The 17,371-nt window shown below is 42.2% G+C and overlaps 1 protein-coding gene across 3 annotated transcripts in view; it reads left to right on the top strand.

The window, feature by feature from the left end:
* The window catches only part of col12a1a (collagen, type XII, alpha 1a), a 273,614-nt gene that overhangs the window by 252,549 nt on the left and 3,694 nt on the right, over positions 1-17,371 (top strand). For all 3 annotated transcript variants that reach the window (XM_078557493.1, XM_078557491.1, XM_078557492.1), the window contains 3 exons: positions 767-955; positions 2,219-2,296; positions 7,091-7,255. In XM_078557493.1, coding sequence (XP_078413619.1) covers positions 767-955; positions 2,219-2,296; positions 7,091-7,255 — 432 coding nt within the window. The remainder of the gene's footprint in view (positions 1-766; positions 956-2,218; positions 2,297-7,090; positions 7,256-17,371) is intronic.

Genomic DNA, 17,371 nt, shown 5'->3' with positions numbered 1-17,371 from the left:
CCTTTGACTCACCTTGGGATATGAAGCAATATTAATTGAAAATTCATCAATTTCTTGGCACACAAATCCTGCTTAAGAGTAGAAAAGATGGAGATAATTCTTTGGGCTTTTACATTTTCAGAACTAGCAATGTTAGAAGATATTCTATATGAAATGTATAAGTGTATGCATATATTATATATATATTTAAGTTTATCAATGACTCTTGTATGGCTGGACAAAAGACATTCATAATCTGTCTATTTAATGACTTCAGTTCTCAGACATTGGAAGTATGTCCATTTTTGATGGGGTAAAGAGCACATTTCACAATGGGTATGTCTCAATTACCAGCTTTCTCCTGAGATTGACCCCATGTAGGCTAAGGCTTACCAATCTCTCAAAGCTCACAGCATGTTGCATACAAGTCCAGATCCTGCCCAGGTCAAAGAGCAGCAGCTGAACTACATCACCTCACAATGATTACCTTCTGTTCAAACAGATCAAAGACTTGTTCTGTTGTTTTTTTCTTATACAGTCAATGAATGGTGCATGTTTATTGTTCAAACAGAGCAAATAGGAATAAACACATTATTTGATGCTGCCAGTGTTTACCCATACCACATGTCAGGTTGATAAATGTACCATGTACCATGCCACAGGCATTTCATTTGGAGATGGTCAGAGATCTGAACTGTAGCACAAAACAGAATATGATTTATAGATTACATAAAGAAATCAGCTGCTAGCTTGAGATATTGTTAAATTTTGTTTTTTATTTTTGCAGATCATATGAGGAGAGTGAACTCATTGATAAACCAGATCCCCAACGGTTATTACTCCAACCGGGCTGTTGCCGGGCCACCCGGGCCACCTGGATCACCAGGTAGTAATGGACAAGTAGGAGAAACAGGGCCTCCGGGTCCATCAGGATTCCCAGGATCACCTGGTGTTCAAGGCAGACCAGGTGAAAGAGGTATGAGACATTCAATCTAGATTTTTCGAGCGCACTAACCAGGCTTAAAACTCCTTATAAAATCACAGAAATTTATGCCACAGAAGGAAGTCATTCAGTCCTTCGTGTATGTGTCAATTGAATAAGAGCTATTCAGCCTGATTACCTTCCTACTCTTGGTCCATAGCCCTGTAGATTACAGCCCTTTAAGTACATATCCATGTACTTTTTAAATGTAATGAGAGTTTTACCTCTCGACTCTTCTAAGACAGAGTTCCTGACCCCACCACTCTCTATAAGGAGAAGGCTACACGGTCCATCAAGCCTGCTCCACCATTCAATACAATCATGGTTGATCTTGGGCTTCAAGTCCACTTTCCTACCCACTCCTTGGATCCCTTGATTCTCTGAGAGACCAAAAATCTCCCCTCTAACCCTTCTGCCAATTACTTTAAACCTTTGCTCACTGGTTATTGGCCTCTCTACTAAGGGGACTAGATCCTCCCCATCCACTCTGTTTAGGCTGCTCAAAATATTATATACCTAATTTAAGTCTCTCTCAGCCTCAATTGCTCCAAAGAAAACAAACCAAGCCTATCCAAACTTTCCTCTTGGCTTAAATTCCTCATTCCTGGCACCAACCTCATAAATCTCTTTTGTACCCTCTATTGTGATCACATCCTTCTTGTAATGTGATAACCATCTTTCCTGCAAGTGAACAATTAGTGATAAAGTCCAATGTCCTTCGAATGCAACTGATAAACTGTAACATTATCAGCCATTTTTAGCGCTAACATCAGGGAGGGTTGGGATAGTTTCAGTGGGGAAAACTTTGATTTTGACCTTATTGGCTTTCTCCCAACCCTTTTATTAGCAGATTCATGGTATCGCTCACCTGATAGCACTAGCAAGAGGCCCAAACCATGGCCTGGTAGCTGTGAGGAAATTTTGTTTTGTGTATCAAGAAGGGTCATTCATGGGCCTACTGGTCCCATGGAAACTATTGGGTCTGAGGTGATATAATCACAAGAAGAACCGCAGCTTCAGGTTTAATTTGAATTAAAACATATTTAATATAGGAATAGGAATTTAGTGTACAAAGTCTGTTTATTGGTTCTTTGTGGATCCTGATGGTTGGCTGTTCATTTTCAGCTTTTATTCCAGCCTGTTGCAGCAATGCTGAAAGTAGAGATCATTGCCCTGTTCTTTACTTTTTCCTTCATTGTTAACAAACTGTTTGAATCTTTCATTCTCAATGGCACATCTTTTCCCCTTCACTAATAGGAAGCCCTGGAGAAAAAGGTGAACGAGGCAGTCCAGGTATTGGGAAACCAGGACAGCGAGGTTTACCTGGACCCCCTGGTATGTAGTTGCATGTATGAGCAAACATTTGCATGGATCGTGGCGTGCAAGATGCATGACACAGAAGATTTTGTTCCTCCAAATTTGTTGGGGTGACAAGTGAATTAAGGAAACAAACCAAAATGCTCTCCTCTACTCAGTTCTGGTCCCAACATCTTGGGGATTATTTTAAATTTGGGTGACTGTGTAACAAATTGGATGTCTATTAAATGCCATGTCTGATTTTGCTTTACAATGACTTCAACATCAGTAACTCAGAATGATCTCTGGGCAAATTCTTTTTTCACTCCCCTTCGTACAATATTTTGGCTAGGCAATTCTCATTTCACAGAATCTCACAGTGCAGAAAAGAGGTCCTTCGGCTCATCGAGTCTGTACCGACACGTGAGAAACACCTGACCTACCTACCTAACCCCATTTACCAGCACTTGGCCCATAGCCTTGAATGTTATGATGTGCGAAGTGCTCATCCAGGTACTTTTTAAAGGATGTGAGGCAACCCGCCTCCACCACCCTGCCAGGCAGTGCATTCCAGACCATCACCATCCTCTGGGTAAGAAAGTTTTTCCTCACATCCCCCCTAAACCTCCTGCCCCTCACCTTGAACATATGTCCCCTCGTGACTGACCCTTCAACTAAGGGGAACAGCTACTCGCTATCCACCCTGTCCATGCCCCTCATAATCTTGTACACCTCGATCAGGTCGCCCCTCAGTCTTCTCTGCTCCAACGAAAACAACCCAAGTCTATCCAACCTCTCTTCATAACTTAAATGTTTCATCCCAGGCAACATCCTGGTGAATCTCCTCTGCACCCCCTCCAGTGCAATCACATCCTTCCTATAATGTGGTGACCAGAACTGCACACAGTACTCCAGCTGGGGCCTCACCAAGGTTCTATACAACTCCAACGTGACCTCCCTACTTTTGTAATCTATGCCTCGATTGATAAAGGCAAGTGTCCCATATGCCTTTTTAACCACCACACTAACATGTCCCTCTGCCTTCGGAGATCTATGGACACACACGCCAAGGTCCCTTTGTTCCTCAGAACTTCCTAGTGTCATGCTGTTCATTGAATACTTCCTTGTCAAATTACTCCTTCCAAAGTGTATCACCTCACACTTTTCAGGGTTAAATTCCATCTGCCACTTATCTGCCCATTTGACCATCCCGTCTCTATCTTCCTGTAGCCCAAGACACTCAACTTCACTGTTAACCACCCGGCCAATCTTTGTGTCATCCGTAAACTTACTAATCCTACCCCCCACATAGTCATTTATGTCGTTTATATATAAATGACAAATAATAGGGGACCGAGCACAGATACCTGTGGTACATTACTGGACACTGGCTTCCAGTCACTAAAACATCCTTCTGTCATCACCTTCTGCCTCCTACAACTAAGCCAATTTTGAATCCACCTTATCAAATTACCCTGTATCCCATGTGCATTTGCCTTCTTTATAAGTCTCCCATGTGGGACCTTGTCAAAGGCTTTGCTGAAATACATATAAACTACATCAACTGCACTACCCGCATCTACACACCTGGTCACCTCCTCAAAAAATTCAATCAAATTTGTTACGCATGACCTCACTCTGACAAAGCCATGCTGACTATCCCTGATCAAACCTTGCCCCTCCAAGTGGAGATAGATTTTCTCCTTCAGAATTTTCTCCAATAGTTTCCCTACCACTGACGTGAGACTCACTGGCCTGTAGTTCTCTGGCTTATCTCTACAACCCTTCTTAAGTAGCGGAACCACATTAGCTGTTCTCCAGTCCTCTGGCACCTCCCCCATGGCCAGAGAGGAATTAAAAATTTGGGTCAGAGCCCCTGTGATCTCCTTTCTTCCCTGGAAAAAAAATCTCAAAAGCTTCAAATTTCTATCCCAAAATTTCTGATGTTAAAATTAAATGCAGATAGACCAAGGTGGAACTAAATTGGCAGAAGGTGCTGGGTGGTTTTCTTCACGACCTTGCAGTTTTCTCCCTGGTTGCTCACTGCAGTGTTCGGGAAATTAATTTTTAATTCCTGGAGACAATCTGTGATTGGCGAATCCTAGAGGACACTCTGCTTTCACTTTCTTCCTGCGTAAAACTCTACTGGCAAAAGCACTCAATTGGAAAGGCAAGTGCCATTTGCTGATGAGCAACAGCTATTGGAGCACTGAATCACACTGTGTCCCGGGAATTCTAAAACTTTACTTAAGCATGAATTTTTTGCTGAGAAACACATGATCTGCAGAGCACATGTTTTGCAAGGCCCTAAGCAGCAGAGGTCGAGTTGTTCTGTTAGCCGTGACATGGCTCATTCCAACACAAATATTACATCAGCCTCTCATGGGTCAGAGGGAGGCAAAGGTGACACCTTGTTTTATTTGTTGAAGGTCGGCTATCTCCTGAGACAGCCATTGTTCATAATTAAAAAAAGCAGAGTCATGCATTCATTGGTTGCCTCCTACCCCCAGACAAATGATTTGATCATTAAATGGTGTCAATTAGTCATGGAAAATAAAAATAGAATAAATAATGATTCATTTTCAATCACAATGATCAGAATTTTTCAAGTTATTTTTGGAAGCAGGATGAGAGCGAGAAAGAGACCCCATGAGGGTTGGGGATGGGGGAGTTCAGTTTTGTGGCTTCATTTACAACATATGTGTTCTTGAATTATATGAAAGCAGTCTAGACAGCATGATGACCAGCTGTCAGACAGGTTTGGGGTTAGACATGAGTTTTCCAAGTTAATGTATAAAGAGAAGAAAAACAGTACAAGTAAATTTAAACCGCTACTGTTGCAATGCACAGGTGCAGATATTTAATTCTTCCCTTTAGATATAATAGTCCTCTTTTCAGCAAGAAAGGAGGTTTATTGTTGTAATCTATCATGATGAGGGTATCAGTGTTGAAGAACTCCATGGGGAGAATTTTCTCCTCATCGGGCGGACCGGTTGGGAGCAGGCGCAAAGCTGATCGCCGCCTGCGATTGGCTGCGTGCTGCCATTTTGTGGGTGGGCCAATTAAGGCCCGCCCAGCGTGACGTGCACCCAGAAGTGCTCAGCGCTACCTTGTGCGGGTGGGGGGAGGAGGGAGAGTTGGGGCCTGCGCTCTTTCACGAATGCGCGTGAAAGAGTGCAGAAATCTCCCTGAGGCAGCTCCATGCCTCAGGGGGATTAAGTTAAGTGCAAAAGATGTTTAAAAAATTTAAAAAATTAAATTATTCAGACATGTCCCCTCATGTGACAGTGTCCCCTCATGTGACATGAGCTGGGACATGTTTATGAACTTTAATAAAAATTTTTATTTACATTATAAGCCCTTCATGAAACCTCATCCCGCCTGTGGATGAGGTTATATGAGAAATGCGAAGGCCACTTGGGCTCTTTGACTGGCCGCTTGGGCTCTTTGACTGGCCGCTTGGGCTCTTTGACTGGCCCCTTGGGCTCTTTGACTGGCCCCTTGGGCTCTTTGACTGGCCGCTTGGGCTCTTTGACTGGCCGCCTGGGCTCTTTGGCTGGCTGCCTGGGCTCTTCGACTGCCTGCCAACCGTAAAGTTGGACGGGCAGCCCTGACAATTGCTTTAATTAGGTTACTAATGGCCTTAGGCCATTGACAGTTGGGCATGTGCACAACCGACTCTGGCGCGCACCCTCCAAATGGAAGATCAGAATGACGCACAGTGATGTTGGGATGCACGCCCGACATCACCGTGCGTCATTTTATACGTCGGTGTGTGGGGCCCACCCCCAAACACCGACCAGAAGATTCTGCCCCATATTTCTATTTATTGCTGCAAAGATAAATTATCGGTTAGATGCAGGGCATCACACAGTCAGTCTCGATCTGTAGGTGAATACTTATTCTTCTATTTATATATTACACTTCTGTTTTAGAGAATGAGTTACCCATTTAAACTGAACAGCAATGCCTGTGTGTGTGTGTGTGTGTGTGTGTGTGTGTGCACATTCATGTGTATCTGCCAAACCCACACACTCATGGGCGGGATTTTCCGCACCCGCCCGCCGCCAGGATCTTCCGGTCCCGCCGCAAGTCAATGGACCTCTGGCTGAGGTGCCGCCTCACCCACAGCGCGTCTCATCCGCAACGGGGCCGGAAAATCCCGGCCTGTTTGTGGGTGTGTATATTCATGCCTGCATGTTTATGTGTAAGATATGCATGGCAGTTGTGGGGAGATTTTGTTTTGTGTGTCAAGAAGGATTATTCATTAACCTACTGCTCCCATGATGGTGACCTGGGAGGTGTGGCCACTTTTTATTTTAAAATTTTTGATTCTTCACAGGGCGCCTTAACCTTGCAAACCCTTTCTTTCTCATTCCTACATTAGCAGCATCCGCCTCTGAAGGTCAGGCTGCCGATCTTTCAGTGCTAGAGGGCTCTTTCTGGTCTTCCAGCTTCGGGAGCAACCCCCTCACCCACCAGCAATCCTCAATGGGTGGCGAACACACCACCTGGCCACTAATTGACCTTTTTGAAAATTGCATTGGGTATCAGACGTTAATGCGCTGTAGGGTTGGGAATTGGAAATGGTCCCAGATCAGGGTCCCAATTCAAAAACGGTAATTCAGCTTATTGTCCAGGCTAATATACAAAGAATGACCACTCGGGGGAGGGTGAAGGGGAGTGTAGCAGGAGCAGAGGGTACCCGAGGGCTGCAAGCACAACCAGAATTGTACCCCAGCACCTTCAGGAGGCTAGTGGAAAAAAAATAGTAGAGAAATGAGCAATAAATCTCTGCTGGATCTGTTCTAATCTCTCTGTCTTTTTAAATAGGCCCACAAGGACAATCAATAACTGGTCCAACAGGTCCTCCAGGTCCAATGGGACCCCTCGGATCACCAGGTCGTCCAGGACGTTATGGGTCTCGTGGTCCTGCTGGCCCTCCAGGTTACTGTGATTCCTCAATGTGTGCAGGCATTCCTTACAATGGATATCCAGGTAGGTTGTGCTCTTCGGAATTAGTTCAGCAATCTGCTGAGTTTTAATATATTATTTTTGAAATCGGTAAGTGATTGACATCAGGCAATTTGTTTTAAACATTTAAACCCCTGCTGATTTGGGTGAAGTTATCCCCTTCTTTAACTGCTTTTATAACTATTCTATAAACAATCTTTAAAAAAATTCCTATTAATGTATAATTTTTTAACACGATTAATTAACATAAATTAAACTGAGGCACTAAAAACTAATAAGCTTCTTACATAGTTTGTAAACTAACCACTCAATAGGCAATTAAAGAGTTTACATCTTGGTAAACTGGAGAATGATCGGTCGACCATTCTGTCCTGTACTTTGCAATGCATGATACCTAATTGTACCCAAGCCGTAAGATGAAGGAGAACAAAAGAAGCATCCATTGCAAAGATTTATAAAGCTATGACTTTGTTTTACTTTAAACTGATGAAGTGGCTGGAACATTTGCTAAATGCTCCAGTGCTGTTTATATAAATCTGAATTTAAACAGGTGACTAAACTAATAAGTAACTAAGCAATATCATAGGTTACCACATGGTTGTGCTGAAATATAACCTGGGATAGCCCTGGTGCTTGGAGAACCTAATAAAAAATGACAATTCTTGATAGAAGGGCAATCAGTACAGCAAGTGATTTGATGTGACGTGCAGCCAGTTTGTGCTGTTTGCCATCTAGATCTGTAGAAGAGGCTATGGATGCAGTGACAGCTGGAGCCAGAGTGAATGCAGTGTCAATCCACATGGTATCAGGAGCTGAGTGGAAAGGCCAACAGAAAGAGGAGAGGAAGGGTCAGTATGAAAAAAGAGTGAGGGCCACAAGGAGGTTGCCAAATCTCTCAGCTGTCTGGGAATGTCCAGGAATGGCATACAAATATATGAATCAGGAACAGGAGTAGGCCATTCAGCCCCTTGAGCTTCCTCCACTATTTAATAAGATCATAGTTGATCTGATTGTGGCCTCTACTTTCCTGTATACCCTCTATACCCTTTGACTCACTTGTCAATCAAGAATCTATCCAACTCAACCTTAAAAATATTCAATGGCCCAGCCTCCACTGCTCTCTGGGGAAGCAAATTCCACAGACTAACCCTCTGACAGAAAAAAAATTCTCGTCATCTCCATCTTAAATGGGAGACCTGTTATTTTTAAACTCCATCCCTAGTTCTTTCAGCATCCACACTGTCAATTCCCATCGGGATCTTATATGTTTCAATAAGATCACTTCTCATTCTTCTAAACTCCAATGGATACAGGCTCAACTTGACTAACCATTCCTCACAAGACAACCCCTTCATCCCAGGAATCAGTTGAGTGAACCTATTCTGCACTGCTTCCAATGCAATTAAATCCTTCCTTTAATAAGGAGACCAAAACAGTACACAGCACTCCAGATGGGGTCTTAACAACATCCATTCCATTCCCCTTGCAATAAAGGACAGCATTCCATTTGCCTTCCTAATCACTTGCTGTACCTGCATACTGCACACCTGCTACATCCAGATCCCACTGTCCCACAGATTTCTGCAATCTCTCTCCATTTAATTTATATGCTGCCTTTCTATTCTTCCTGCCAAAGTGGACAAATTCACACTTTCCCACATTATACTCCATCTGCCACATCTTTGCTCACTCACTTAACTATGTAGGCTCCTTATGTCCTCTTACTCTTACTCCAACTTACTCTTCTACCTATCTTTGTATCATCAGAAAATTTAGCAACCATACATTCGGTCCCTTCATTCAAGTCACTGATAAAGATTTTAAATTGCTGTCTCAGTACCCTTTCTCTGGTACTTGTAATTGTTTCAGCTCCTCCCTCCCTTTACTTCTCAATTTATAATTATTTCTTGGATATTATTTGTGTCTTCTACAGTGAAGAGAGACACTAAGGACTGGATTTTCACACCAGGGTTGGGAGCACAGAGACAAGGCATTTCCCAGCTCCACCAACCCGACCTGGGTTAAAAGAGGCCTAGAAGGTTGGATTTTCGTTCTAGGGGAGCAGACTGGATTAGAAGTCGGTCCCGCCACCCTGGAACGAGTGCAGAGTCTGCCTCTGTCCTCCGGCACTTTGTTGCAGTTATTAAAAAATTATTAAACCAAAAAACAGCTCTCCAGCCCTCATCCCCTCACACACTCCCCATGGCCCATACATACTACCTTATGCCACCTCACACCTCTACTCACATGTAACCTCATATCTTTCATGCCACCCTATGCCCCTCTACCCACCCCATGGCTCCTCATAACCCGTAGGCCACCCTATGCCCCAACTCATCCCCATGGCCTTTTATAGCCCCATGCCAACTTAGTGCCAACTCATGCCAACCCATGCCCGAAGCCTTTGACCTTAACCCCTTTATGCCACACACATTGTTCACATTGGGCAAACCCCAGGAGTCACACTGACACAAAATAAAGTTATGTCTATTGCTGATGTCACTATTTAAAAAAACACTCAGTGATTAAAAAAAAATCATTCAATGCAATGAAATTCCTTCTTATGAAAACAAACATTTCTATCCTATAACCACTTGGATCTGTCAATCAAACTGTTTATTTAGCAGGCACCCCACCTGTGATAATGTTAGTTGTAAAATTGGTCATGTAGCACAAAGCCTGTAATGATGACCCTCAGGCTTATGTCAACAGACAGAGTGAAATAGCAGACACTGATTTTTTTTTTAAACTCTGCAGAGCTTTGACAGCTTTAACAGTTCTTTGACAGCTTGACAGTTCCAATAAGTTTATGCACTTTTTACATACATTCATGTCTAATTTTAACAATTCCAAAGGGCACCTGATCTACCCCAAATGGTGCCTTACCCCTCCCAATGGTGGCCGAGGAAGATGTCTAAAGGGGTACCTTACCTCTCAAAAGGGGTACCTTGGTTATCCAAATGAAACCACAAGGTTTGGACCTGCTCCTATTATGTCAAATCTGCACACATTGGGTTTCACAGACCTCCCTCACTGAAATCACACATGAGTGGAGGCAGCTGCTGATTTACATGGCCAATTGCCTCCATGAACCGCTGATTTATAGCCCATCCCCATCCCATCCACCCCTGCGAAAATGGCAAAGGCCAGGTTCAAGGGCAGGACTTCCGGATTCAGGCCTCTGTTGGCATTTTCACTCAGATGGAGAGCTTCTCTGTCTGCATGAAAATTCAGGCCTAAATATCAATGATATGTTCTATGCATCCACCATTTCTTTATTTCCTATTATTGATTCCCTAAACTTGCTCTTTAAAGGACCAAAACTCACTTCGGTCACACTTTTTAAAAAATATCTACAGAAACACTTACTATCTGTTTTTGTATTTCTAGCTAGCTTTCTCTCATACTCTAATTTCTCCTTGATTTTTCTGTCCAATCTTCTGACCTGCTACTAATCTTCCCTGAAATGTACAGTTTTTGTTTCAATTTGATACTATTTTTTAATTTCCTAAGTTAGTCACTTATGGTGCATCCTTCTCCTAGGGTCTTTCTCACTGGAATATATCGTTGCTGAGTATAATGAAATATCCCCTTAAATGTCTTCCACTGCATCTCTACTAACCTATTCCTTAATCTAATTTCCCAGTTCACTTTAGCCAGCTGTCTTCATACCCTTATAATTGCCTCTAAGTTTAAAACAGCAGTCTGAGATCCACACATCACTCCCTCAAACTGAATGTGCAATTCAATCATGCTATGATCAGTGCTACCTACAGGCACCTTTAACATGAGGTCATGAATTTATCCTGTCTCATTACACATTACCAAGTCTAGAATAATCTGCTCTCTGGTTGGCTGTAGAATGTGCTGCTCCAAGAAACTGTCCCAAGAACACTCTATAAATTAATTTTCCAGGCTACCTTTGTCAATCTGATGAGGTTTCCTGAAGGTTTAATAAAATCAATAAATAAATTTTGTTAAATTGACAAACATGTCCCAACTCACTGTCATAACTCCGTGCCTCAGGGAGATTTCCGTGCTTTTTTACGCGCATGTGACTCTCCCTCCTCTCCCTGCCTGCACAGGTAGCGCTGAGCGCTTCCGGCCATGCGTCTGCTGGGTGGGCCTTAATTGGCTCCACCCCTGCCCAGCCCACCCGACACAAGTAGGTTTCTGGCCATAGATTTGGGGAAGGTCCCATTAGATTGGAAGATAGCAAATGTAACTCCATTATTCAAAAAGGGAGGGAAGCAGAAAACGGTAAACTACAGGCCAGTTAGCTTAACATCTGTTACAGGGAAAATGTTAGAAGCTATTATTAAAGAAGTTATAGCAGGACTCTTGGATAAGCTCAAGGTCATCAGGCAACGTCAACATGGTTTTGTGAAAGTGAAATTGTGTTTAACCAACTTATTGGAGTTGTTTGAGGAAGTAACATGTGCTGTGGATAAAAGGGAACCGGTGGATGTACTGTACTTAGATTTCCAGAAGGCATTTGATAAAGTGCCACATCAAAGTTTATTACAGAAAATAAAAGCTCACGGTATAGGGGGTAACATATTGGCATGAAGAGAAGATTGGCTGGCTAACAGGAAGCAGAGTAGGCATAAATGGGTCTTTTTCAGGTTGGCAAGATGTAACAAATGGCGTGCCACAGGGATCAGTGCTGGACCTCAACTGTTTACAATTTATATAAATGATTTGGATGAAGGGATTGAAGGGATGGTTGCCAAATTTGCTGATGACACAATGATAGGTAGGAAAGTAAGTTGTGAAGAGGACATAAGGAAGCTACGAACAAAAATAGATAGGCTAAGTGAGTGGGCAAAGATCTGGCAGATGGAGTTTAATGTAGGAAAATGTGAAATTGTCCATTTTGGCAGGAAGAATAAAAGAGAAGCATATTATCTAAATAGTGAGAGATTTCAGAGCTCTGAGATGCAGAGAGATCTGAGTGTCCTAATTAGTGAATCACAAAAAGCTAGTATGCAAGTACAGGAAGTAATTAGGAAAGTTAATAGAATGTCATCATTTATTGTGAGGGGAACTGAATACTAAAGTAGGGAGGTTATGCTTCAGTTGTACAGGGCATTGGTGAGACCACATTTGAAGTACTATGTACAGTATTGGTCACCTTATTTAAGGAAGGATGTAAATGTGTTGGAAGCAGTTCAGAGAAGGTTTACCAGACTAATACCTGGAATGGGTGGGTTGGCATATGAGGAAAGGTTGGACAGATTAGGCTTGTATCCGCTGGAGTTTAGAAGAGTAAGAGGCGACTTGATTGAAACATATTAGATCCTGAGGGGTCTTAACAGGGTGGATGTGGAGAGGCGGTTTCCTCTTGTGGGACAATCTAGAACTAGGGATCACTGTTTGAAAATATGGGGTTGCCCGTTTAAAACAGAGTTGAGGTGAAATTTTTTCACTCCGAGGGTCATGAGACTATGGAACTCTCTTCCTCAAAAGGTGGTGGAAGCAGTCTTTGAATATTTTTAAGGCAGAGATGGATAGATGCTTGGTAAGCAAGGGTAGATGGGATGCAGATTTTGGGTTACTATCAGATCAGCCACGATCTTATTAAATGGCGAAGCAGGCTCGAGGGGCTAAATGGCCTATTCCTCCTCCTTGTTTGTATGTTCATGTTCAATTGGAGGTATTGTCACTAGACCAGTATTCCAGAGACCCAGGGTAATGCTCTGGGGACTCGGGTTCGAATCCCACCATAGCAGATGGTGAAATTTGAATTCAATAAAAATCTGGAATTGAAAGTCTAATGATGACCATGAAACCATTGCTGATTAATGTAAAAACCCAACTGGTTCACTAATGTCCTTTGAGGAAGGAAATCTGCTGTCCTTACCTGGTCTAGTCTACATGTGACACCAGACCCACAGCAATGTAGTTGACTCTTAAATGCCTTCTGAACTAGGGCAACTCAGGATGGGTAATAAATGCTGGCCTGGCCAGTGATGCCCACATCTCATGAACGAATAAATAAAAATTCTTCAAAAGATATATAATCTGCAGGATGATGGGGAAAATTGAATATCTCTTACAAAGAGTCAGCACAGGTATGATGACCCAGATTGCTGTATGATTTTAAAAATTTGCTCATCTGAAAGCTGAAATCAGTGTTATAAAAACCTAGAAGCATAAGAAATAGGAGATATAGTAGGCCATTGAGCCCCTTGAGCCTCCTCTAACCATTCAATAAGATTTTGGTTGATCATCTAACTCAATTCCATCTTCCTTCACTATCCTTATATCTTTGATTAGATTAGTATCCAAAAATCTGTCAACCTCTAACTTATATATGCCTAGTGATTGAGCCATCCCTAGCTCTCTGGGATAGAAAATTGAAGATTCACAATACTTTGAGTGAAATAATTTCTCCTCAACTCAGTCCTGAATGGACTGAGGCTGGAAATGGACACTTTATTCGAAGATTCTGATTCCCACTGCTAGCCTCCCGGCCAGGGGAAACGCTTTCTCAGTATCTAAACTGTTACGCCCCTTAAAAGTTTTAGGGGTCCCCTGATCAGGCATGTTTTCAGCAGGTAGGCACATAAAATATGTTGGATGGCTAGCTCATCGCCTTCCCACCTGCCCCAACCCATTCCCTGTAAAATGGTAGTGGGGGTGGGCACGAACATCGGCAACCCGCCTGCCATTTTCATAAAAATAATTAACGGGCAATTGAGCTTGTTAACAAGCTAGTTGACCTGAATGTTATGCTGCCCATGCCATAATGCAGGCAGACAGGAGTGGGAAGGCCATTTTTAACCCAACTGGTTAAAAGATGAGAGGGTGGGGGGTGGGGGGGGGGTGGGCGGGCTACATCCTTCGGGGGGTACCTTGTGCATATTGGGGGCACCCCCTCCAAGAATGTACCCACCACCCCTTGTCATTTCCAGCCTGCCCCCCAACCTCTCACACCCCACTCCCTAGGCTCCCTGATGCTTCCCCATTCCAGCCCGGGGCTTACCTCGCTCCGGTGGCCATGCCTTCTTCATCCGGGGGCCTACATGAAGTCCCCATTCTTGAGTTCTGGTACTGCTGGGACTTATAGAACTGCCGGCCAATCAGATTGGCTGGCAGCTCTCGAGGGCGAGACTCCTTTCCACTAAAGGGTGGAAATCCGACCTTCACCTTCTTAAGGCCACCTGGAGTGCGTTATGGCTGCGGGACGGCCATATTTAATGTCAGTCAGTTTGGGACTGACATTTCATCCTGGTGGGGTGTGAGAGAGTGGGTGAGGGAGCAGTGGACAGTATGTCCTCCCTTAAAATTCAGCCCTATAGTTTTTGTGGGACCACTTCTCATTCTTGTAAACTCTGGACCTATTCTATTCAACTTCTCCTAAAAGCACAATCCCTTCATCCCAGGAATCAATCCAGTGAATATTCATTGCACTCCATCTAAGGAAAGTATATCCTTCCTTAGATAAAGGTAACAAAACTTCACAAAATACCAGGTATAGTCTCATCAAGCCCTTATACACTTGCAGTAAAACCTCTTTACTCATATACTCCAATTGCTTTGTAAAGGCTAATGTACCATTTGCTTTCCTAATTGCTTGTTGCCAGGATTAATTTCTCAGGCATTGCTGCTTGCAACCCAGGAGGAAAACTTACATTTCACATTTGTAGTTCATACCTAGGGTTTGCGACTGTGGCTCTTGGAGCTTCATGCATAACAGTTGCTGGTGTGAACCCACATACAAAGATACAAAACTTTGAGTTTTGGAGGGATCATATCTGCAAACTGCAGATAAGCATCAGTTGATTAGATGTCATGTGATAAAATGGTACATGAACAGATGTCATGTGAACAAATGCAACATAAAGAAACAATAGGAATAGATCCAACCGGTATTCGTAACTTTAATGATGAGGTAGAGAGAGAGAAAATACCAACATAGTCAGACTCTGTCAGAAAAATGTTGATTTATTTTCTGGCAAGAAAGTCACTTGCTCCAACAGTCAGGTCCAATTAGATCAATTTATTTAAAGCACTGACAGGCTGTTGAAAGAAATACCAATCCTAAATTACTAAAGCTTTAATGGTGATGTTGAGTTCCTGTACAGGAATGAAACATGATCATGATGCAATTTTCATACTCTTTTCTCATAAAGAAATATATATTTTAACAGTTAATATTTTTAAAATTCATTACTAAACTGCCTTGTTTGGCTTTCAATATTACAGAAAAATATATAAATTATTTAGACATAAATCTAGCCTCACGTGGGGCTCTACTAATTTTTAAAAACATTTTAAAAGGGGAATTGCTTTCATGAAAAATAAATGCTTTCCAAAATCTCTCTTCTTTTGAGGAAGGTAAAGGGCCACCTGTCACTGAACAAGATGGTATCATGTCTGAGTGGTACAACAACAATTTGACCTGTATTGCATGTCTAAACAAACATAAGACCTGCTAAACCTGATATGAACTTGGTGCCCCTTTCTGGCAGCACAGGACAAGAGAAAGTGTTGGCATTTTTAAGGAGCGTTTTATTCCTAAAATGAATGTTTGGCAATTTTATTTTGTTTGAGTGCAAAAGTATTGCACACAAATTATGTTAGTATGACACATATGAAAATGACACACTGCTTCTCTTGTCCCAACCTTTCCCAACCGAAGAATAAAACGTTTTCAAAAAAATTTGCTTGAAGAGGTGCACCTTTTAATAACCAAACATTAAAGGTTTTTCAAATTGTTACAAGATTAAAAAGTACAGTGTATTTTTTTTTAAAGCAGCCTACAGCTAAACTCTTAAACATTTGTTTCATAGCAGTGTTCTTTAAAGGAAGCCACAAGTATATCCCGCTCAGAAGAATCCAGCATATTCCATAAATCTGGTCCATTAGTTTGTACACCCCAGAGGGTCTAAGACCAATCTTTAACCCATCAGCGTAGTTTCCTGTCCCTCATTACTGTAAGGCAGGATATTCCCCTTAATCTCTATCCCATATGTGGAAATATCAAGAACTTTCTTTTTCCAGTGGGATTTCAGTGGTTATTCAGATATTTCTTGGAAGCAAAAGGTTGTAGACAAAGCTTGCAGAAATGAGATCATCTCCCTTTTTCAGCGTGTAAACCATTATATCACTAGAATGGACCGTGTTTCGCTTCGTTATCCAACCAACAGCCCTTGGTAGCTACAAGCAGAGACCCAAGACTCAATGAGTATCTATATATCTTTTCATATAATAAAAACAACCCTGTGAATGTACTTCCTGTCAATCGCATCACACTTCCCACCAATCACATCACTGTTCTTGTCTCTTAATTCTCCTTCACAGTTAAGGACAAATATATTTCTCATGGGGATCAAATTTTTTGCAGTTGACTGGCTCATCCCCAAAATCTTCAATTTTCATCAAATTTTAGGAAATCAAGAGCCAATTTAACCAGTAAAGTTTATACAGCCTAAAAATGAATTAAAAATAACCAGCTGTAAATGAATCCATCCTTAAAAACCCTGTATGTTCAGCACTGCCTCTCCCTCACCAGTTTCCCCTCATCCACCAACCCCATTGTGCATCAAATCCATATGCAGGACGTGCCTTCAACCTGCAATCCTATGTACAAAGCTTCCCCTCCCCTCACCAACCCCATGTGTACAGGCGTTCCACACCCCCCTAAAATTCTGTCTCCCTTCCATGTACAAGACTTCCAGTCCCCCAGTAACTCCATGTATGCATGATCTTTGCCCTCCTAACTCCCATGTCATCAGCACTGCAATATTTCAGGTCAAACTGATGCTGGAACTGAGCTCTATTTGAACCACTAAGAAAGCTGGTCCAGAATAAAGAAGAGAACTATTTATTGTAATTATAGAAGAACTTTACAGCTACTGATTGATCCCTAAATGGAGACTTTAAAATTATTGCAACTACAGCTGTGGCCAATCTTATGAAAATAAACATTTAAAAAAATTAACAAGTATAATTAAGATTCTCAGTCTGATTTAAAAAAAGCTAAATTAACTAAAAAGACTGTCAACATTTAGGTGTAACTTAAGGCCTTGAAGTCAAATTCATCTTGTAACTTTAGTTAAACAAGAGTACCAAAACCTCATTTCACATTTGCAATGTTTTAACCTGTTGTCAATAACAGCGATTCAAATGTAT

The sequence above is a fragment of the Cetorhinus maximus genome, chromosome 14, assembly GCF_964194155.1.
Source record: "Cetorhinus maximus chromosome 14, sCetMax3.hap1.1, whole genome shotgun sequence".
Classification (NCBI taxonomy): Eukaryota; Metazoa; Chordata; class Chondrichthyes; order Lamniformes; family Cetorhinidae; genus Cetorhinus; species Cetorhinus maximus.
The sequence above is the reverse complement of the archived record's forward strand: the minus strand, read 5'-3'. Positions and strand labels throughout refer to the sequence as shown.